Genomic DNA, 24,675 nt, shown 5'->3' with positions numbered 1-24,675 from the left:
GGACATGGACATGGACATTAGGCCTACTACTATAACTGGGGGAGAATGATACACGGCCAATTAATTGCTGTTGAAATGTGTATATTTCTTGTGAGCCTGAGAAAGAATATATATATATATATATATATATATATATATATATATATATATATATATATATATATTATATATACCGTATATAACCTCATCCTGTACAATCTGCCACAAATCGTCCCATCAGACCCAGTTCTCTCCCGAGCTGTGCGCGCAGAGCTCCCTCTGGTGGCCAACCGTTTGTTCGAGTATAACGTCTGGATCGTTCGCGTATGATGTGCAACCCAACAACTATGTTTGGTTCCACCGAGCCACCGTAGCTCACGTCTGCCTATTTATTAGCTAGCTAGCTATCTAGCTAGTAAAGCTGCTCCCTCCTCACACTGTGGCTGAACACTTCTTATATTATCTTTAGCTAGTGACTAAAACTGTCACCGGAAGAACACTGCTCTCTCTCTCTCAGTAAACGTATTCCACTGAACTGATTGTGGGAGTAAATCCAACAAGCCGTGCGTCACCATCGAGCCTAGCTCCAGCCAGGAATAGCTCCGACATCAGGCTAGATCCGCCTAGCCGGGTGGGTGACAGCAGCATGTCGTACCGGAGGACATTCAGACTCGTGTGTGGGCTCGCCGCCGGGGGGTCCGCTGTGTTGGTGTTCGGGGCGGCCGAGTCCCGTGGGTGTCTCACTGACAGGCGTGGAGTCGACTCACAGACCGGTCGCTGGAGTCGATTCACTGTCCTCCAAGCGGCACAGCCGACCGCGGGGACTCACACTGTCGCGTCGAACAACGGACTCGCCTGGGACTTCAACTGGGATAAGTATGACGACGAGTCCTTGATAAAGTCGTGTTTAGGTCAGGCTTATTGTAGCACCGACATCACCTCGACAGAGCTCGGACGTGTGCTGTGTGACATGAATGGCTGTGTTCCAAAATCTGGATCTGCAATATGACAACCCTCGTGCACATAAGGTTCAGAGATAGGAAATGTTAGGATATTTATAGCATAGCATAGAGTACAGCACAGTGTTTTATTTGTATAGTATAGTATAGTGTATAGCCTTTATTTATGTAAACCAGCTCTTTTCCCTTGTTTTTAGTATTTTTTTCCTAGCACCAAGGGAGCCCCAACTCACAAATTTCGTTGTATGGTACCTGTACTATATTAATGACAATAAAGACCATTCATTCATTCATTCATCAAAATGCGTTCTTGCGCTCTTATCTAGACGCCTCCGTACTTGGTGGTGTTGTACCCCTCTGGATAGAGCGCAACAAGAACGCGTTTCGGAGCGCAGCCCAACAACATCTCATGTTGACACAACTTGACAGGTCACACAGTCACACATTTCATAGCCACCTTGGTTCCTCTGTGTGCCAACAGACGAGACCCGAGCCCACAGCTGAACGCAAAGAAGAAGGAGAGCACCAACGAAGACCCGAGCTCCGAGCAGGAGAACGGCAAACCCAAAGCCACACGCAACATCCTTCTCATCAGACACTCGCAGTACAACCTGAGTGGAAACGGAGACAACGAGAGAATCTTGACCCCACTAGGTTCAGAACCCTTTGTTATGTTCTTGTGGGGCTACTGGAGTACAATATGGGCCATGTCTGAACGTTCATACTGTGTCTAACTATTTCTTTAAAGTATCTAATACTTACTACTATATGCTATTCAGAGCCTACTGTTTAGTTACATGTTCAGTAAGTAAGTGACACATGTCAACATACTACACCTCATTCATACTGAGAAACAGTTAACTGTAGCTTAACCATGTTGTTCATTGTAATCGGTTAAGTTTCGCTACTGCCCAGCCTCCCTTACCTGCTCCATTGAATTGTAGGTATACAATCGGAAAGGACTTCCTGAATAGTGTACCATAAATTCATACTACACGAAAAGACCAAGTATCTAGTATGACATCCTGGCATTTGTACAAACTTTCTAATCTTGTCTACTGAAAACGCCTACTAAATAGGACCCTGTATGAACGTTCCATAGGTCCCCACTAAACAATTGGGTGTTTGGTGATTTTTTTTCCCCCCCTCACTGATTATTCCCCAGGTCGTGAGCAGGCTGAGTTTACTGGCCAGCGACTGGCAGTACTGGGGCTGAAGTACGATGTCATTGTCCACTCCACCATGGCCAGGGCCACGGAGACGGCCAACATCATCAGCAAGTACCTCCCAGGTCCGAGGCACACAGACACACGGAGGCCAAACATATTCACACCCTCTGCTCTCATGGTTTCCCCCACTTCCATCTACGTTTCTCTCAGGTGTAAAGATAATTATGTCACCATGAAGTACATGACTTGGCTGTAATCCAATGAGGGGGTAATGAAGGGTAGTGGTGATATAGTGAGTTGGACTGGTGATCAGAAGGTCATGAGTTCAAATCCCACCTTGGAACACCGCCACTTAGTGTGCCCTTGAGTAAGGCATTTAGCCCTTAGTTACTCCAGGGAGACTGTAACCCTGTAATCTCTAATTGTAAATCGCTTTGGATAAAAGCGTCTGCTGGTTGGATGGTTAAAATGTTTTTAAAAATCCTCGACCTCTCTGCTATTGGTTTAGAAGTGGATCTGGTGAGCTGTGATTTGCTGAGGGAAGGTGCGCCCATCGAGCCAGTGCCTCCTGTCACTCACTGGAAGCCTGACGCCGTGGTGAGAGAGAGACACACACACACGCACACGCACACACACACACCATCTCTAGATTGACACCAGGCCGTGGATCGGTCTGTCCACTCCCCCCTTTCCCTTCTGTAGTACTGTTGTCCTGGTGGAGTCTGTGTAAAATGTGTTCATCGACCGCATGATGATGATGATGATGATGATGTTGGTGGTGGTGTTGGTGTGTCCCAACCCCCCAGTCTGAGAGAAAATACATCATTCAATTCAATGCAATGCAATGAGACGACATCATTCACTGCGATTCAATGCAATGTATTTCACCTGTGGTGTGTACCAATGAGAGGTCCACCCCCAGACCCCCCCCCCTCCCTCGCCTGACGGTATCGCTGTTGGGACCTCTCTTACCGCTCTGCAGCAGTACCACGAAGACGGAGCCCGGATCGAGGCCGCCTTCCGCCGCTACATCCACCGCGCCGACCCCAAGCAGAAGGAGGACAGCTACGAGGTCATCGTGTGTCATGCCAATGTCATCCGCTATTTTGTGTGCAGGTGTGTGTTTTGGTCGGTCGGTCGGTCGGCTCGAGCAACCCCCCCCCCCAATTGTGCTGCTTGTCGTCACGATGTGTCTTGTTAAACGAAACCCTCCCGAATACTCTCACCTCTGAATCGAAACGACAGCGTTTCTTAGTTGTCGTGGTTTGTGTGTTGTGTGTGTGTGTGTGTTCTGTGTTGGTGTGTAGGTGGGTGTGTGTGCTGTGGGTGAGTGTCACCTCTGCTGTTCTAACGGGGTCTCCCCCCCGGTTCCTCAGGGCTTTGCAGTTCCCCCCCGAGGGCTGGCTGCGGATGGGACTGAACAACGGCAGCATCACGTGGCTCACCATCCGGCCCAGCGGCAGGGTGGCGCTGAGGACTCTGGGAGACTCAGGGTTCATGCCCCCGGACAAACTCACACGGACCTGACGCTCCCCAGCCCACCCTACCCGCCCGCCCACCCGCCCACTCAAAACCAGCCCCACCCACTATGATGGTGGGTTCAGAAGTCGGCTGCGAAAGGGTGAGGACGAACAGCACTTATTTTCCTCCTTAAGTGTCTTGAAAGTAACTTTCGGTGTTATTTTTGTAATTTAACTCGCGACGTGCAATGAGATACTAACATTTTTCGTGTAGTGTTTTGTGGGGATCTCTCCCAGTGCCATCGTTGGCCAACGACAGTCTCGTTGGCAGAGAGAGAGAGAGTTTACAATCAAAGTTCCCTTCTCCGGTTTTGTATCCAGCGGACGGGGGGGGGCAGGGTTTCTCTCTGAGCGACCTGCTGCTGTAAGCAGGCGTGAGGACGGCCACTGCTCAGCGGTGCTCTCCACTCATTATGAATGTCATGGTGTGGGGATTTCAAAGAAGTGGACTGAAGTTTGCTTTCTTTTTAAACCAAACATTTGTTTCTCTCGATTTGTATGGCTACTGTAAATGCTTATCATGCTCAGTGGTTTTGTAATGTGTACTTGTATCAAGCTGCCCTCTGAATGAGGTTTTAGATCATTGTGTTGTGTCAAGTAAAAAAACAGGCAATAAAGAAGACGATGGTTAATGCACGTGCGCCTGTGATTGATTTCCTCGGTTATACAACGACTTTCTAACTGTATGCAGTGGGGAGGCTGGGACAACAGAAATCTGTCATCACAAAGCGCTATGACAACCAGGCTTCCCTTGAAAAAGAGATCATTGTATCTCAATGGGACTGACCCTGGTTAAATATAGGCTAGATAACGCACCCTAACGTCGGCCTTCTGACACGTCAGATGATGCATGGAACATGACAGGTTTGTGGACCCGTTCAAACAATGCAAATATGCCAATGCTACATCATCAAAAGTCCAAATCATTATATAATGACTACAATTATCTATTAAAGTTATTCTTTCATAATTGCATGGTGGTTACATTGTCATAGGTCATTCGAGACGTCTGTAACAGTGGTTTCAGAGACGTATGACAGTTAAACCCATATAGTGATGTTGGGTGGAAGGAGAAGTGAGGAGAATAGCTGAAAGGAAAACGATTCAAAGGTGAGGAAACAGTTTTATTGATTAGTCGAGAGCAAATGAGAGATCTGGACATACAGAAGAGAGATCTGGACATACAGAAGAGGGGGAAATTCACAATGTAAAAGTTGATCTTTTCTTTTTTCTTTTTTTAAATAAAGCACAGAATGCCAAAGCACAATACGCATGTTTAAGTATTTAGGTGCATTTTGCAGAACTCCACATTCATAAACATTCAGAGACCAGAATGAAATCTGCATCACCTGTGAACACGAGTACAATACAATCCTCTCCATGAAATATGTTGTGTCCTCCAATCAAGATTTATTTCAGGTTAATTCACATTCAATATACTAATTCCTCTCATACTGACCCAGAGTGACAACCTATCTGTAGTTGAGTGATTTAACTTGTATTTTGATTGACAGCGGTTGGTTTCTAAATTCAGCTTTGCTGGCAGACCTTTCTTTTACAGCAGTTTATAAACGGATCTTGAGCTGTGAGTTTGGCTCAGACGGCCGGTTCTTGCACATTCATTCAGTCAGCCATTACACATTAGTAAAACGACTTTGTTGTACTCTGCAGCAACCTGTTATGTACAGTTTAATATTACTGTGCAACTTTCAAACAAGCCAAGAGAAGAGTTCCATGAAAATTGAGCTTTCAACGTTTAGCGTTGGAGAGTGAAGTGTCATGATTTAAACATCAAAATGAAAATGATGGACAAACAAACATTGGTACCTGGAAAATGAACTTCATTTTTTATTATGATTAAATAACAAAATAAAACATGGAAGAACTCAGTGTTTTAGCATTTCCCCACCATGTTTGCAGCCACTTGTAACACACAGCAGCAGATTGTGGTTTGCTGTCATGGAGCTACACTGACTGAACAAACTGGACAGGATGTGGCAAATTCTGACTGGAGACTGGTCCATCATTTCAGAAAAGTAAGGCAATTCCTGAACTGAGAATAACATAGGAACTGGCAGTTTGTTTACACACAATAAAAAGTTGCTTTTGTGCTACTGACTGACATACCAAAAATAAGTCATTAAAATATTGACATTTCTTTTCCTTTTTAAAAAAAACATTTCCTATTTTCAGTTACTGAATCCTGTTGAGGATTCTATTGTGAGGTTAAACAGACATCTACTCAATCTTTTGGGGAGTGCGGGTGGCTGTATTACTGGCTATTGAAAAAGTCGACTGAACTATGATACAGGTGCTTCACACTTACTATGAATAATTACTGTCAATTCAACAAAGTCCACACTCATACAGTACATCGTAAAGGAAACCTGTTGTTTTCTTTTCTTTCTTTTTTTTTCCTTTTCTTTTAAAAGTCTTGAGTGTACATCACAACCCAATGGACTGAGCGTCCTGTATGCAATATATAGACGCACCATACATTGTTAATACAAATCTTCAAGACACTTGTGCATATTTTGTTAGGTATGTGGTTTCTGAGCGCCGGTGTGACCACCATGCTGGGGTTGTATGGTGTCTGGCTGGGAGGGGGGTGGGCGGTCGGCCAGGAGAGGGTTGGCCTTGGGGCGAGGCGGGGGCTTAGGGGTCGTTGAAGTGCATGAGGCGGATGCGCTGGATGAAGCTGGCGTGTGCGGGGCTGTAGCGGCTGGGGCTGGTGAAATCCGGGGAGCCGGTGTGCCGGGCGGGGCTGAAGGTGAGGCGGCCAGCTGGGGAGGCCAGGCCGCTGACAGGAGAGCCTGGGGTGTAGGGCTGCACTCTGGGTCCACCTTTAACCACCGCAGGGCTGGGCCAGCTGGAAGACAAACACCAACAACATCACAACTATTATCCAGTTGACGACACTCAATACTTTCTTTTTTGTACTAGTGGTGTAGACAAGTGGTCAGCAGGTTACTTCCTTTGAGTTAAAGAAATTAATGTAAAATAATAATGATAATAATAATGTCTTGCAATGAAGAATTGCCCTCTGGACCTGTGCATTTCTGATGAGGTGTATGACTGCATTGTGCTCTTCCACTTCTGAATGCTGGGAAATTTCAGGGGGTCGACATCTATGGCTTCTATTGCTGACAGGACCTCTCTGTCCAACTTGGTTGGTGAATCCCTGAAACCACAAGAACAAAAGAAGGAGATTGCCTCTTCGTTCATGAACAGCTCACCAGTTCATTCTCGCTCCACGGCTCGCCATTTTCATAGCCCCAGAACTTAATAAGACCGGAATCCCCATGACCACTCACCCTTCAATAAAGAGTCCTTTCCTAAAGCGGGATGGGGTCCTTGGTGCAAGGAACTCGTGGGAGTTGTCCAGGGACTTATAGGAGCCGGACGACCCCGAGCTGCTCAGATCCCTCCCTCCGTGGTCCCACGACTTGGACCTGGCGCAGACCGTCCGACCTGACGCCTGGCCCCTCGTCCTCTGGCCCGACGCCTCCGCACTCTCCTCCGCCAGCGCGTACTCCTCCGAGCTGCCGCTGGACCTGCTGTCCTCCCCCTCTCCTTCCACCTCCCCCCTCAAACACGTCCCCCTCCACACAGGGCCCCCCCCTCCCTCCCCGGGGTCCGAACAGCCCCTCTCGAACACAGCGTCCTCTTGGTTGGCGCCACCGCCCAGCGACAGCCGGCCCACCCCGGCGGAGAGCTCTGCGTCCCGGGCCTCCCTGTGCCGGTGGCCCCCGCTCCTCCTCCTCTCTCTGCAGAGGCCCCCCCCGTCCACCCCGTCCTGCAGGGACATCCGCTCAAACTCCACCATCAGGTTGGAGATGGGCGACAGCAGGCAGGAGGGGGAGGAGGAGGAGGCGGCGGCGGAGCGGGGGGACACCTTGTCCCCGTTGTGAGTCCTATCCCCGGCGGTGGAGGGGGACAGGCCGTTCTTGCAGACGGGCGCCAGGAGGCCGTTGTCGGAGCACAGCAGGTCGTGCTCTGCGGCCGTCTCGATGAGGTCGTCGCCGTGGTGGGACACGGGCAGGATGTGGAATTCGCGGCCGCCCACGGCGCCCTTCAGGAGGCCGTCCTTGGACAACGTGGAGGAGGAGGAGGAGGTGATGATGCTGGTGAGCGCCACGTTCTGCCGGTTCTTCATCTCCTCCAGGCTGATGTCGTCGCCCTCGTCCAGGAACGCCCCCACGGAGATGGAGTTGCAGAACTTCTTGGGTTTGCCTGAACGTGGAGGAAGGAAGACAGAGGAAAAAAGGTTGGTGTTCATTCAATGGAAACAAAAAAAACAACCAAAAACAAATCCATCCATCCATCCATCCAAAGTTGATTCTGAATTAGTTCTTCTATGTGGTGGTTCTTCCATTTCTCTTTGGGTCAAAGTGGATTAGTACTACATATTGACTGTATAGTCCCTTTAACAGCGTATTTCTGACCAATGGTGATGAAAAAGGTAGGAATAACCACCGAAATACACTATTTCCCTACAGTACCAGAAGCAGGTCTTCCGCGTTAGGGGAGTACTGGTTAAGATAATATTACCCGGCGAGGGAGTTCTGAACTTGTTGCTGGCTTCGTTTTCTCCCGCCTCTTCGTGAGCACGCTCACTGAAGTCCTTCTTGTTGAGGTATTCCTCCAGCTTGCGAAGGCCGTCCGTCGACGACAGGTCCACAAAGCTGTCCAGGAAGTCCCAGTACTCGGCCCAGGGATGGCCGCGCTCACGGGCCAGGTCTCTACGAGAGGCAAACACACACCGCTGTTGGAGCTTCTACTTCTACACCAGATCAGAACAGGATTTCTATACCACATACATGATGTTCTAGAATGTTCTTGGGTCGTGCGTTCGTCTAGACTCACCTGCCCACTCTCTCTGCTCCACGGTCAGGGTCCGACTTCAGGATATGGTGGAAGTGGTCCGCCCTGTCTCTGGGGGGGGTCTTCCAACAGCGGCGAAACTCTTCTGCCTGCAAGGAGGGACACCAATCACTGTTATATATATATACACACACACACACACACACACACACATCTCTCTTCGCTAAAGACACCAAGATAAGCACTTATTTATAATGGGGGAAAGAGATGATGGCTTGAAAATGACCTTAGACGGGCTAAGTGGGCCAGCGAACGCCCTGACTGCCATCACTGGGTCGATGGGACTCCCACGCGTGTGGCGGGGAGCCATGGACTGTGGCAGAGCTTCCGTTGGCTCAGGTGACCAGGCAGCACCAATCACAGGCTGAGAGGAATTGTCTGTGGCCCTCAGTAAAGGTATATAACAGCGATCTGAGAGAGAAGAGGTGACAACGGGTTAGAACAGAGGTTAAAACAGGGAAACATTTGGAAAACGGAACTCCTGTGTTTTGTGAGGCAGTGCACTCACCCTCCAAATAGTCACATATCTTCTGTTTCACCTCATGGGTTTTATTTTTTCTTTCACAAATCACCTAACACGGAGGAAAACATAGGAATTTCAAGAAAATACAACCGTTGTGTGGATCATTTGTGCAGTTGATCAGAAACAGCAATCACTTTTTCAAGCATCATGCAAAATGTCTGGAGGCAACTTACCTCAGATGGCTTCTGGTCATACTTGTTCTTGCAGTTCTTATCCGTATCAGGATGCGAGCACAAGACATTCACCACTTCCGGGCAACCAAACTTACAGGCGAAGTGGAGAGGAGTCTCAAAGCCCTACAACAGACAGAATCACATCGAGAATTAGCATAGCCATTTCAGAACTGGCAACACAACGCGAATAGTTAGCTGCACACCAAAAGTGGCAGCATCGTATGGAGGGAGGGAGGGAAGGAGAGAGAAGAGGACTCACAGCTTTATCGGGGGTGTTGAGGTAAAGGTCGATGATGTAGCGGATGCGTTTCTGCAGCATGGCCTCCTGGTCGTCGGGGTACATGAGACGCATGAAGTCGGGGTTCTCCAGGGTGTCCAACAGGAGCTGGGCCACGCCCGGCTGGTTCTCCTTCGCCGCCACATGCATCACGTTATAACGGCACCCCTCCTGAGGACACACAGCCAATAGAAAGGAGGGGGGGTTTACTGTGAGAGGAACCAGCGGAATGGATACTGTGGACTGATGTATAACTGGTTCATTCATCATTTCTGTCCTCATGAACGGTGCAATCATCAGGCGCAATGAGAGTATTTCCTGGCTGTTTCCTGCCCATTATCCAGGATAGTCCTCCAGCTACCCAAAGATCAGTACTGTATCACTGATACAGTGAACCATCAGATTCCGCAGAACAAACTCAGCTCATTCCTCCTCTGTGGTAACGATGCTCTCCTTATATCTGTCAAATAGGTCCCAAGTGGCCAAAATCGACCATGTAACATCTCCCCCCATAAGCTATAATATGGGAGTCCCACAAGGCAGCATCTTGGGTCCCCTACTCTTCCTTTTGTATATCAATGACCAAGCAAATGTGTGCAAATACTCTAACTGTCTACTATACGCTAATGACACTGTCATTTTCCTTTCTGATTCAAACCCTAATGTCATAAATTCAAAACTCTCTTCTGACTTTCACTATTTACATGACTGGTTGGAATCTAATCACCTAACTATCAAAGTCAAGAAAACTGAATGCATGTACTTCCAGTCCCCTAGAAAACCTACATCTATGTCTGATCACATACAGTTTGCAAATCAAACACTAAACATCACAGAAACTTACAAAAATCTTGGGAGTACTCCTCGATCCACACCTCACTTATCAAAACCACATTAACAATCTAACGTTAATCTAAGTCAGATCTAAGTTAAATCAGAAATGGTATGTTTATAACAAGACTAGACCATATCTCATCATATCTATATCATTCTCTCAACAATATCATACTGTCTCCCAATTTCCCAATTTTCACCTCAAAGGAAATCATTGAACCAATAGCAAGACTATATAATAGAGCCGACAAGATCCACGGCAACCTTCCCTCTTGGACTCACTGCACTTCACTTTCACACTCCAATGCCCTGACTTTTCAGAACTACACAAACAATCTAGGTATTAAATCTCTCTTTCAGATCTTAAACAATAACCCACCAACACTTACGGCTCTACTTCCAAGACATACAAACAAATACAAGACAAGAACGCATCAAAAAAACGTTAAAGACACTTGACCGAAAGGCCAATAGCTACCACCATTGCCATATAGTACAAAAGTACAATTTATTTAATTTTGTTAGTTTTAAACGTTTTGCAGATGCTTGCCTAATTTTTAAGGTTCTTCATGGGCTTGCTTTATAACTCAGAAGGATAGTAATAGCAGGGCAACAAGGGCAACTACTAGAGGAGACTGTGATGTACCATTTAGACGTAGCAAGTTTGGGCAAACAGTCTTCTCAGTCAGAGCCATCCATTACTGGAATACCCTTCCTACTGATCTAAGACAGTGCAATAGCTTTCTAACTTTTAAACTTAAACTTAAGGGGTGGCTTAAACTAAACCAAATTTGTGATCATGAGTAATCATACTCATTTCAGGCACTCCTCGTAAACACTGTTTTTAATTTTTTTATAAAAAAATAAAAAATATGAAGATCCACCTCTGAACATTTTAGCTGATTAAAATATATCTGATCCTAGATCAGCGCTATAATGGATGTTGACTAAAAGTGCACCTAAATCCACGCCCATCTCTCTCTAACCGCTGATCCAAAATCAGATTAATTACTAGGGATGCTCCGATCTGGATTTTTGGGGCCGATACCGATCACCGATTTGTTTCCTCAAGATCAACCGATACCGATTTTTTTTTAAATACATAACTGACTGGATAGCCTAAATATTTTTTGCTTTTTAGACAAAAGTTTTGATCCATTAGGCATCAAGCAAACGCAGACCCATTTTTATGGCATAGTAAAGGTCTGGCCTATCACCCAGTTAGGGCCTGAAGCCCAAGTCAGTCGATATGGCTGTATAAAAGACATCATAAACGTGGCCTTCATGGTTTACATACTGTTACGTCCTCCTATGTTTTCTGTTCAGTTATCTGTCTTCCCCAGGAAAAAAAGAAAAAGAAAAAAAAATCGTTTTTTGCGATCGGCCATTTTTGCCGATCACCGATCGAGTCATTTGGAGTGAAATCGGCCGATTTAAATCGGTGGCCGATAAATCGGAGCATCCCTATTAATTACATTAAACATTCAGTTGACGACGTGACACAAGAGCTACTCCTGATTGGTCTAAATGTGAACCGGCATGAGAACCGTGCAGACTCAACCATCCCTGCTCAGCAGTCTTACCTGCCGAAATGCTCGGGCGCCTGTGTTTTCTCCTCGCAAATAAATCGGTGGCCGATAAATCGGAGCATCCCTATTAATTACATTAAACATTCAGTTGACGACGTGACACAAGAGCTACTCCTGATTGGTCTAAATGTGAACCGGCATGAGAACCGTGCAGACTCAACCATCCCTGCTCAGCAGTCTTACCTGCCGAAATGCTCGGGCGCCTGTGTTTTCTCCTCGCAAATAATGGGCTAAAAGTCACCGGTAGTACCATCTAAAAGATACAAAAAGCTGATCTAGCTAGCTAGGTGCACAAATAAGATATCACGTTAAATAACTTCGAAAAATTAAACGAAAACAGCAACAGATGGATGGATTTTTCAAGAAAAAAGATGTCCCAGACACTTCAAACATTGCTGAAGCTAGCAGTGGCTATGAGTGATCCGAAACTGCATGGCTGGCAAAGGAGCTAGGTGGTGGATCAAGCTAACAACGTTTATGGCGGGGTACCACCACCACCACCAGCTACAACTACAGCGGGAGAGCCATCAGCATCGGCTAGCTGTGTTGGTGTATCAGCAGACATTAGCAAGTCAAAAAACGATTCTTATGTGCCGTCACTTTAGCAACGACACAGTATTGTCAAGGGGAAAAGAAGGGGAGTCGATTTTTTTATTGACAACGGAATTACATGCTGGAAAAACATGCAGCTAAAATTCTGGGAACATTTGGACAATAAGAGACACACAGGAGAAGTACGGGAAAACAGGGCTCATGTAGGTGTCATCAAAGGTAAGAGTTTGTTTTCTTTAACTCAGCTGATACTCAGCTGTTTACCGAATGCTCCATCTGACTGTGATTTTACTTATGTAATGTGGTGGGTTGATATAATTCACGCACGGAACTATGGGTTGGGAGTATTGTTCCGTCCGCAGTTGAGTGCGTAGTACCCAAGTTGTTTAGTCTGTTCTATTTACTGCTTGAGTGTGTTGTTGACAATCGTTCATGTCCTTCATTAAACGTTTAGCTTTGTCATTTGATACGCCGCCTACGACTCAGTCTCTCGGCACTACAGTAAACAGTTAATCAGTAACATTAGCCGCTTTTGTGCTCATGTAGGCCTACTTCGTATTATATTATAGCTGATGATCTTTGTGTGTGTGTATGTGACTGTCAGTCACAAGTTTATATTCTGTATATTTTTTATTTTATTTTTGCCATCCTGCCTCTAGTTTTGGTTGAAATTAGGTCGTTGTTGTGAGCGCGCATGCACGTTTCATGCGCGTGCACGCGGGGGGAAAAACGCGCACGCTACGCGCGCGGACAGGGCTACCCGCCACTAATGTAAAAATTCCTGGAGGAAACACTGTCTTGTATTGTCTTGCTTTGTCTTGTCTTGTCATGTAGTGTATTGCCTGTTTTGTTGCTTTGTTGTGCTTGCTGATGACACTACACCATTCATTTTGTAATAGCCTGCTCAGAGACTACAGATGGAAATTAGCTCATGAGCTAACTGGGGCATTTACATTGATGTGGAAACTGATTTGTTGATTAATGTGCACTTGTCCCTGGTAAATACATAAATAAATAAACTAGATCAATTACACTTATCCCAGTCCTAGCTTACAAAAACAACTATGGTCAGAGATCACTTTTTCACACATACACCAAAATCTGGAATGACATCCCATATTACATTAGACAAACAACCTCTATCGCACATTTCAAACAGGCGTATAAACACCATCTGATGGAAGGATACACCTGCAACCACTGATCCAACTCACATATACCGTCTTACTCACTAACCGTTGTCCTCTCCTTTTAATACTGTGTAACTGTTGAATGTTTTCCTGTCGTCTTCCCTATGTGATCATTCCCGACTGTACCTTCTGTATTATTAATTTTTTTGTGATACATTTTTTATTATTATTTCAGGGAGTAAAACAAGGGGAGTGGTAACATACAAGTAAACAAAGGAGAAAATAGAATAACAAAAATACGGTTTACCAGTACAAATACAAAATGCGCATAAACCTTTCAACCCCCCCCCCCCCTCCCCTTCCCTTCCCAATCTCCCTTTACCCCAATAATTCCCCACCTACCCCTCCTCCCACAAATGTCCCTCCCGCCAAATCATTCGGCTAAATTTATTAAAGATGTTTAGAAGGTGAGGGAGTGACTGAGGGATATTCTGAATAAAAAGAAGGATATCATCAGCATACAGAGATATGTGATGTTTGGTGTTCTGGACCGTAATAGGATCATGGGTGACTGACTGGCGAACGGCCTGGGCCACAGGTTCCAGAGATAGGGCAAACAGCAAAGGAGAGAGAGGGCAACCCTGGCGCGAGCTGCGGGATACTGGGAACTGTTTAGAGCATGTGTTCCCTGTCAGAACCATTGCTGTCGGGTTAGAATATAGTAGTTTTATCATATCCACATAATGATCTCCAAAGCCCATATAGCGTAAAACCGCCCATAAAAAGTGCCACTCGAGACGATCAAAGGCTTTCTCAGCATCAAGTGAGAGAATAGCATTTGCTGAATCAGTAATATTCGAAGAGTCAATAATATGGAGAAGGCGGCGAACATTATCTGAGGCAAGGCGATTTTTAATGAAGCCTGTTTGGTCCTCATGCACTAAGGTAGTCATAAATGGTTCCAGTCGAGAGGCTAGAACTTTGGCGTACAGTTTAGTATCTGTATTTAAAATTGACAAGGGGCGATAGCTTCCGCAGTCAGTAGGGTCCTTCCCCTTTTTCAAGAGCAAAGAGATTATAGCTATATTGTTGTTTTTGGAGAAGGAGCCATTTTTGATTGCAGAATGAAACATTCCCAACAGTAAGGGGCCAACTTGGGGCCAAAAGGCCAGATACAACTCAGGTGGTAGACCGTCTAACCCTGGTGACTTGCCTTTATTCATGCATGAAAGAGCTTTGTATAGTTCAGATAGCGTAATAGGAGAATCTAAATCAAGGGAGTCATTTTGGGAAAGCTGGGGGAGCTGTAAGGGGTTCAAGAAAGAACTAACAGCTTGATCATTATAATCAATCTCAGAAGTACCGTATTTTCCGGACTATAAGTCGCGGTTTTTTTCATACTTTGGCTGGTCCTGCGACTTATAGTCAGGTGCGACTTATATATCAATAATTCATAATCTCTGACTGACATGAACTGACATACGGTAATCTCTGACTGACATGAACCAAGGAGTAAATCCGCTAGCGCCTCATACACGATAGAATAGCCATTATACTTGACAATGTGGACATTAAACACGACAATGTGGACATTAAACATGATGTTATGGACCTTATACACAATGTTATGGACGTTAGAAACGATATTAAAGTCATTTATTCCTTCCAGAGGCTGTTTAACGTTGCAATGTTGTACCCGCGAGTAGCATTTTGCTACTTCCGGTAGCGCTTCATACGCGATAGAATAGCCATTATACTCGACAATGTGGACATTAAACACGACAATGTGGACATTAAACATGATGTTATGGACCTTATACACAATGTTATGGACGTTAGAAACGATATTAAAGTCATTTATTCCTTCCAGAGGCTGTTTAACGTTGCAATGTTGTACCCGCGAGTAGCATTTTGCTACTTCCGGTAGCGCTTCATACGCGATAGAATAGCCATTATACTCGACAATGTGGACATTAAACACGACAATTTGGACATTAAACATGATGTTATGGACCTTATACACAATGTTATGGACGTTAGAAACGATATTAAAGTCATTTATTCCTTCCAGAGGCTGTTTAACGTTGCAATGTTGTACCCGCGAGTAGCATTTTGCTACTTCCGGTAGCGCTTCATGGTCTTCTTTCCCCGCTGATTCCGCCAAGCCCGTTCCCTTGAACCATGCGACTTATAGTCCAGTGCGACTTATATGTGGTTTTTTCCTCTTCATGGCCCATTTTTGGCCTGCTGCGACTTATACTCGGGTGCGACTTATAGTCCGGAAAATACGGTATATAGAGCCGAGTAGAATGCCCAGAAGTTATTGTTAACCTCTGTTGGATCAGTGCACAAAGTACCTGTAGAACTTTTAATTGAAGAGATGTTTGCTAGTTGTTCATTGGTTTTAAGTTTTGAGGCTAGTAAATGGCTTGGCTGTGCGCTGTGCAAGTAATGGTTTTGTCTAGTTCTATGAATGAGGAAATCAGCTCTATGTCTGAGAAGATGGTTAAGATCTTTAAATAACACTTCTCTCTCAAGAACTAGCTCAGGGGTAACATGCGGAGTCATTGTGATCTCCAGTTCAGCAATTTTCTTTTCTAAGTCTTGAATATGTTTTAATCTGGATTTGTGTAGATTAGAGGCAAAACCAATAGTTTTATCCCTAATGAACCCCTTCACCGCATCCCAGAGAATACCAGGATCATCCACAGATGGCTTATTAATTACTATAAACTCATCAAGTTGTTCCTTCATTTCCTTTAGGAATGATTCATTCTGCAAAAGGGTGGAGTTAAAGCGCCAGCGAGGAGCCCTTTTAGGCTTCAAGGAGATCGCTACTCTGCCAAAGACCGCCCTGTGGTCAGAGAGAGACATAGGAAGTAAATTAAAATCTGATGTCTTATCATACAGATGTTTGGATATAAAAATATAATCTATGCGAGAGAATGATCTGTGTCGAGAGGAGAAACAAGTGAATTCTTTCACGGAGGGGTTAGAAGAACGCCAGACATCTACCACAGCACAGTCACTAGCCCATTTCCTTAGTGCAGAGGACGCCAGGTGTTGCTCTCTCCCCTCGTTAACCCCAGTTCTGTCCATCGTGTGTAGCCATACAGCATTAAAGTCACCCCCTATTATTAAACCAAAATCAGATAGATCAAACATCAATTTAGTTAAGTAGTCATAAAAGCCAATATCAAAGGAATTTGGTGCATATACTGAAACAAAGGCCAGTTTCTTATCATTTACCATCATTTTTATATAGCTTACTCTGCCCTCAGAGTCTTTCCCAGATCCTAGATCTTTAAACTGAAAACTGCGCTTGGCAACGATCACTACTCCCCTTTTTTTTTTGTATTTGAGGAGGAGGCAATTACATGGTAATATTTATTCTGTAATCTACTAACATCTTTTTCCAATAGGTGAGATTCCTGAAAGAAGGCCACATCTATCTTTTTTCTCTGTAGGAAGTCTAAGGTACTTGTGCGTTTATGAGGGATATTTAGGCCCCGCCCATTCCAAGACAGAAGTGTAATGTTAGTCATAGCTATCTTGGTAAAAGAAAAAAGTGAAAGATACTAACCGAAGAGCTCCAACCATAGGATCCTGTCCCTCCCCCCCAACCCCCCCATAAGCCCCATGATCATAGCCCACCCACCCCTTACCCTCTAATCCCAATCGGCACCCCTCTTCCCCAACCCCCCCAAAAAATAAATGGACAAAAAGGTCCATCCAGAGCCCACCCAACCTCCCCCTCCCCCCAAAAAAAGTGACAGTGAAGAAAAGATAGTCAGATACCCCTCCCTCTCCCTTGTAGCTATTCCTTGTTTGAGTAATTACCATATATAATAAAAAATAATGATAATACAGAATTAGAAACCAAAGAAAAAAAGAAATCATTTTCAAGTATCATTTGGGGTTATAAAGCCATCAGCAATGACATTATATATTAATTCAGTTCTATAATAAAAAACAATAATTGTGTTCAAGCTATCTTTAATGTCATACGTAAATTGGGACACCCCATATGTTCAAAATACTCAAATAAGCAAGGTTGTGTGGAACAGGCAAACTTAAAACATTAGGCTATTATAACGCTATTCAATCTGATTAGTCAGCAACCTATCATAGAGTTCAGATTGCGAAATGTGTCGCACACAGTCAGCCACCATACAGCTGGATCAGCATTTACAGTAAATAGAGAGCAAAAATAATAACTATAGTGGTTTTACAGCGATGTCAGCCGGATTTACACTCACTGAGTTGCTACACGATAGAAATAAACAAAGAGAGTCATTGGAGTGACGTCCTCCGTGAGTAACGCCCCACCAGGAAGTAAACAAGTCCAGCATGTTATCGTCAACAGTTATCGTTTGAAAAACAAAGTCTAGAGCGAGCTCTTGTTAAGAGCCTTACCCCGATCAGGAATTGTCCTCAAGTGAAGAAAGGAACTTCTCTGCCTCTGATAGTTCGTGGAATAGATGGTGTTCAGAGTTGTGGATGAGCTTGATGACCGCGGGGTACAGCAAGAATGCCTCACAGCGCAGTTCCCGAGCCCGGTGCATGACCGGATAGCAGGGACGTCTGAGTTTAGAAGTGTACTCGCTGTAATCCGCTGCAAAACGGATGGTGCGCCCGGCGATCTCCACGGGAGTTTTCCTTGATTCTTGGAGGATGCGGTCTCTGTCTGTGAAGCGAAGGAATTTAATGATCAAGGACCTGGGATGTGGTGAAGACGCTCGAGGAGACCCGGTGCGGTGAACTCGCATGATCTCCAGCGGCTTGTCAGCCAGGGAGGGGAACCATATTGGGAAGTTGGCAGTGAGGTAGGACATTGCATTCCCCGATTCTTCTCCCTCCTTTAGATTGATCATTCGTAGGTTGTCCCTTCTGTTCCTATCCTCGAAGGATGCCAGTTTGGATTCGAGCTGAGCTAGGGATGTGGTGTGTTGCGAGGTAGTGACCTCGGAGTCCTTTACCCGCTCATGTAGCTTGGAGGTGAATGTGCGTTGTGCATTAATCTCCTTATCGTGTTTGGTCAGGGTTGCCTCCATGACTCCCAGCTGAGTCTCCAGCCGGTCGAATCGGTCGTTAGAGTTTTTCTCCGCTATATTGAAATAGCGTTTAAGTGTAGCCTCGAGAGAGGCCACTGTGAGAGCGCTCTCTGAGTTTTCGTCGCCGTCCATCGGCATGACCAAAGGATCTTTGTTTTTGCGCGTACGGCTAGCCATTATGGACAGTACTAAACAGGCTAATAAACTTTCAACTGGTGTAGGTTAATATCAGATTTCGTAGCAGAAATATAGATGTTTGCTCAGACAAACTTAAGGGAGAGTAACTGCGAGGCTTCTACTCCGCCATCTTGTTCACGTCACGTCGTTCACCTTATTGAGAATACCTTCTGTATTGTTTAGGTGTTTGTCTTGTTGCAGAGCCGGAACCTGCTGCAAACCAGTTTTAACTGAGTCAGGCCAGTCTAACTGTAACACGTCTTAACATCTGTAATGTTACTTTCAATCTTTTCCTGTATAATAACAAACTAAATGAAATTAAAAGAAAATCCACCTGAACGACAGTAGGGTTGTCCCCTGAGCCAATGAGATAGCGTGGGTTGCTCCAGACCAGCTCGCTGAAGGCCCCCTCGTCTCCCTTCTCCACGGCCTTCCTCAGCTTGGCCGTCAGGTCCTGGGTACGGGGGCTCTTGAAGCTGTTGGCTCGTTCCCTGTTGATAGTGTCCACCTCGGCTACAGCAGCGTTGTCTGATGTGTGGACAAACAAGGAATCAGAATCGCTTTTATTACATCTCACTGTACTGTAAAATGATTTGGCTTTGGTTCCGCAACATTGGCATTGCAGCATTCAGAGACAAAATCACAATAGTAGTAAGTAAATAAGCAAAATACGTAACCCTACAAGTAATAAAGTGATTTTACAGTGGCTTCAATAGTGCAACAATGCTGTGCAAAGCACGATGACATAAAATTCAATATAATACAGTACGGTGGTTAAATAGGAGACATGGATAGAAACAATGGCATCGGGAGATCGGTCAGTACACGGAGACTGGGAGTGAGTGAACGTATTCCTCAAGTAACGCTAAAATAAGTCCCGGAAGCCATTTTTCTCTATTTTGTTCTAACAAGAATGGCCGCCCTCAACACAACCACTCACCCTTGCAGAAGAGCAGGCCCGGTTTCACGGGAGAGAGACAGGGGGCGGATTTACTGGGAGAGGGGTAGTAGTCGCAGACCCCCCTGGCAAATCTCTCGGCGTCCTCTCGATTGGCGAAGGCTTTAAAGCGAGCTCCTTTCATCATCTTCACTGCCTGCAGCGCCTCCTTCTTGTCGCCGTACACGTGTGCCCTCTCTGAGAGGAGAACAGAAGGAACATGAGGTCAAGCTGCCAACTCGCCTGGACGGATGTCCATTTACAGGCACTGTTAAAAACGTTCATGGGGACTGGAGCAATAAAACATGAGGTAACCTCTGGACGGCACAGTCATGAACAAACAAACAACAAACATCTTTTTCAGAGCAGACTTTGGCCTCCCGTCAACACAAACGCCTCAGACGGATCCATCCGCGGATCGTAATATCGAAAATGAGATAAAGGCTGACCGTTAGAGGCTCTATGAAAGGCTTTATATAGGGCTATTAAAAGAAAGAAAGAGCTGCGCGCTCTTGCGCCGATGCTAATTATTTATTGGACTGACGCTTTGGCAGCGAGCTGCCTTCTTCAGGGTTTCAGTCATTATGTATAAGACTATACCAGTAGGCAGAGGCTCTGCCTTTGCATTTACAGTACGTGTGAAGAATAATATGTTGGGGATAGTATACTATGCACAAGTCCCCAAAATATAGGTGCCAGAGAGGCTACCCAAACCTATAACTATATAAAAAAATTAAGATTAATCCCATAAAACCCTTCTGATTTACAGATCATAATTCTAAAACCCAGAGGTTTCGGTAAACTAGACGGGCTGAGAAGCCCCTTACCGTTTCTCGCCAAGACATCCTCCCACAGCGGACACACTCCGTAGAAGAACGTCGGGGACACCTGCGCCGTCTTAGAAGCAGTCTCCGCTTTCGACTGACAGCCGCTGTCCCCCACGCTGGCGTTGCACGGGGTCCTCGTCCTGACTGTGAGCTCCTCTTCCTCCGGGGGGTTGAGCCCCATACCGTAGCCAAAGTCCACTTCATCACTGGCAGCCTGAGGAGCGTGGCTGGGTGCTGGGGAGGCACATGGCACGGGTTTGGCCTGATCTGCACTGGCGCCGCTTGTGCCCGCGTTGGCGTGGCTGTCCGTCCCTGTGGCACTGCCCTCCGTTCCAGCGAGGAAGCGCGCCAGCTTCCTCTCGAAGATGGCGCGGGTGGTGGCTGTGATTGGGCCACACTTGAGGTCAGCCCTGGTGAACTCCTCCCACAACTCATCGGCAGTCAGCCCTCTCAGCCTGCTCAGAACCGCCTCCATGCTACCTGGAGACAGAGGGCCGAGCAGCATCACATTTAACATGGATTACAATGATAGTGACAATGCAGTACATACAGCAATGGTTAAAGTACAGCCTGTGCGATTTCTCAGCATGCCTAGCAGAGCAAATAGATTGACTGTATTTTGAAGAGAAAACATTCTGGGAAAATACATTGCATGATTTAGTAAGCTTGCAATAGCAAAACATTGTGTTCTGTTTTCGACCACATTGACTACACTTATCGTACCACAATCAAACATCTTCAGTCGTCTAACTAAAAGGCTATTGCCCATAATAAGTTCACACCAAAAATAGATCCGAACTGTTTGAAAGCCTCTGTCGATTATCAAGTCTCCCAAGTGACAACCAAGACTGACCAAGCTATGCGTTTCTAACTGCACATGTGGCCTGTGATGTGTGAAGAGCCAACACTGGAACTTGTGTGAAGATGAACCAACATGCAAGCCGCGGTGATTACGAGCGATCAAAATGTAGGAATAGACGGAATTATATCTCGTTTTGAAGCGAACCTTTTCCGTTCGCTGTTTTCTTCAACGTCCCAGATCTGAGAGGAGGCATGGGCATATCTACAATCTCAGCCGACGCGATCGCACGCTGTCACGCCCAAGTGCCATTCCCTGATAAGCTGTTTTCGTGCTTTTACAATTGGATCTCATGTCTCCATGATGATGATGATGATGATGCAGACACAATCTTGATATGGTGACATCACATGACAATGTCATATCTCCCTACTTACCGGACATCATCTTAACTGCTTGTTATGCATGATCTGTAATGTCATTGTTTAATCTGCGAAGATAAACTGTTGAAACAGACACAATGCTTGAGACGGTCTGGAAGCGTCTCATTGTTTACAACATCTTGTGCGCATGCGCAGGTCCAAGGGAGGGCTCATCATGCTCTCAGAGGTGGTGCTAGAAACTAGGATAGCTCATCTAAAGCTCACTGCTCAGACCAGCTGGAGGTGCTGCTAGAAGACCTGCTAGCTCATCTAAAGCTCACTGTTCAGATACCAAGCAAGAGGTGGTGCTAGAAACTAAAGATAGCTCACTCACTCTGACTGCAAATGTGCGGGAAATGATCCGAACAAGGGAGTCCTCCTCCTGATGTGTTGAAAACCACGTAGGACTAGTAGTCACTAGGACTGCTGAACGGTATAAGCCATCAGGCCAATACGCTGCTGGCTAGTCATTAAGTCATTAAACCAATTGCTTGCCAACCAAGAGTCTGTAAATAATAGAATACACGTTAGGAGCAAGAAGCTGAAATGCCAGCTGTGTGTGTCAGCTGCAGGAGTGAGCGGTTCTGCATCGCTAGCCACTGGGTTGTCTTGGCAGCTGGAAACACATTCTGTCTGTGAAACGGTGGTACATGCCAATACTAGCTGTACATCCACCAACCGCGCAAATAACACATGGCTGGAGATATGGACATGTATGGCTAGATAGTAACTGTCATACGTTCATATTTCTCTGAGCTCCACACAGGCGACACTCAGGACAGGTGCGTGACGGAGGAAGCTATGCTAACCATGCTAACCGACAGTTAGTGAGCTCAAAGCCACGTGTGGTTGAACCAACGAGTTGAACAGCATACAGACATATGTTGTCAATACAACCAGTAATCATATTGAACTTGTAAAGCTCATTTCACGATAATTTAAATGTCCAAACAACCAAAGCTGGCGTGCCCGCCTCCTCTTACCCCTCCTGGCCTCACCGCGACGGGTTCAAACGTACCGAGGAAGGACCCCACGGGTCCACTAACATGATGCCTGATCACAATTAGCCGCTTTAGAAAAAGAAAAAAAAGGTTGTTATGGTCCTCTGGGATCAATGTCATGAGGGGGAGTGGGAAGGGTGATGCATTTGAATTAAGGAATTTAATAATAATAAAAAAAATGAAACAAACTGGTACCTTATGGAATGCTTATGAAGAAATAACCAGATATACAACACTTGATGATGAATAGTGCAACTTTATGAGATAAATACAATAACATCTCCCAATATAAATGTTATTGGAATGAATCAGTTTAGCAATTCTATGCCAATCTTTGCAGAAAAAAAAGATTGAACAGCAAATATAGCAAGGTTTATGTGCAGAGTTATTTTCTCCCAGCTCTGATTACCAGAAAATGTTAAATTATGTATTAAAATATACAGATTACAGTGAAAGGTAGCTTGGAAGATACAGTCAATGTTGTCAATATTTACCAAGTTCCCACAGATTGTTACAAACTCTTCTCTCTCTCTCTTGTTAGTTAATACCAATCAAATGAACATTGCTTTCCCTTCAAAAAGTTGTCCCTTTGCAAATATGTAATAAGCATGTTATTACATGCTGGTTAAAACATTTACTTACTGACTAGTACATGTTACAGTATTGTGTGGAAATGAACATCATTAAAAACCTCAGTTACATCACAATTGTATGTGTTCAGATGAATGCTTGTTTTTTGCAATATGGTAACATTTTGTTCTCAAATGTTTAGTTCTTCACACATTGTTAAATAATTATGTTTAAAGTTAAATGATAGAAAACCTAGAGAAAAGGAAGTCTATTCTCAATATATTAACCTTAATATTGCAAAGAATACAAGTTTTCCCTTGACAGTGGGACCGCAATGGAATTGAACAAGCAATTCAGGGGTGGAGATTTTTCTCTAAATATGAAACTATGGTAACAACAATACAAATGAATATAAAGTAGTAACATTTGGGGTAAAGTCATAACACCTTCCTCTCCCACAAGGTCAGTTACTGTGACCTCCTTTTCATTAATTGTGCAACAGTTTATGATACCCAGCTATTTTACATTAAACCATTCAGTTTGGATTTGACAACAGCATTCTCATACAACATAACCTATATTACATCTTGCACACATTATTTCAATAGAAATGATATGTTCATTCAAAACATTTAGTCCTTTAACAGCATACAAAAAAGATCCTTATTAAGGCTTTGCCATACACATGACTACAGTCCAAGCCAGACAACAAAAAACCCCAGTTAATACAGTTGAAAAGAAGAAATGTCCACAGCGCCCACAATGATATGTTGGTAGCAAACACTGCCTGGTTAACAAGAAGCTATTAAAAACAGAAGATGACATGAAATATAAGGGGTACAGTAAGGAGAATGACAGTGAATCATCATCTTGAACAGTTTTAAAAGCCATGGGAACATTTGGACCAGTTGACTGAGGAGGTATGGAACAAGTGTCTCCTCTCACTCACAGGCACAGCAGACTAGAAGAACAGCTCCCAGGGGCTTCTGCAGTATGTGGAACTAAGAAGAACTAAGTCATACAGCTTATAAACTCCTCAGTCACTTTCTGTTGGCATCCAACTGCCTCTCTGATCCTACCGCAGGATGAACGTATATCAGAAATACTGGTATGCAACAACTCCTGTTAACTTGCATAAACATATGCATATTCTTCTACCAAAATTAAACTGGGGTAAGGTTCCATTGCAATGGCTAGTTTTACTATGTGAGACACGAGTATGGGTCTTATTAGGGCCTGCCAATCTGAACACAGGAGGAAGCCCCTAGCCAGACCCCGTCATATGAGAGATGAGAGTAT

At 45.0% G+C, this 24,675-nt stretch overlaps 2 protein-coding genes across 2 annotated transcripts; one reads left to right on the top strand and one right to left on the bottom strand.

Annotated features, from left to right (window-relative positions):
• Nucleotides 1–395: 395 nt before the first annotated feature.
• pgam5 (PGAM family member 5, serine/threonine protein phosphatase, mitochondrial) lies at nt 396–4,245 on the top strand. The gene is made up of 6 exons (XM_080531240.1): nt 396–855; nt 1,420–1,592; nt 2,104–2,229; nt 2,616–2,704; nt 3,090–3,223; nt 3,484–4,245. The coding sequence occupies exons 1-6, from the start codon at nt 626–628 to the stop codon at nt 3,632–3,634; spliced, it is 903 nt and encodes a 300-aa protein (XP_080387366.1). The 5' UTR covers nt 396–625; the 3' UTR covers nt 3,635–4,245.
• Nucleotides 4,246–5,524: 1,279 nt separating this feature from the next.
• ankle2 (ankyrin repeat and LEM domain containing 2) lies at nt 5,525–22,803 on the bottom strand. The gene is made up of 13 exons (XM_080533039.1): nt 22,789–22,803; nt 20,585–21,064; nt 19,761–19,955; nt 19,155–19,348; nt 9,467–9,655; nt 9,208–9,330; nt 9,020–9,083; nt 8,738–8,922; nt 8,494–8,600; nt 8,179–8,369; nt 6,942–7,860; nt 6,677–6,808; nt 5,525–6,496 (listed from the first exon to the last, which is right to left on the bottom strand). Exons 2-13 carry the CDS (start codon nt 21,057–21,059, stop codon nt 6,283–6,285), a joined length of 2,988 nt encoding a protein of 995 aa, XP_080389165.1. The 5' UTR covers nt 21,060–21,064; nt 22,789–22,803; the 3' UTR covers nt 5,525–6,282.
• Nucleotides 22,804–24,675: the final 1,872 nt, after the last annotated feature.

This window comes from Nansenia antarctica, assembly GCF_963989245.1.
Source record: "Nansenia antarctica genome assembly, chromosome: 5".
In the NCBI taxonomy this organism is placed as follows: domain Eukaryota; kingdom Metazoa; phylum Chordata; class Actinopteri; order Argentiniformes; family Microstomatidae; genus Nansenia; species Nansenia antarctica.
Note: the sequence above shows the minus strand (reverse complement) of the source record. Positions and strands in the feature narration are given on the sequence as shown.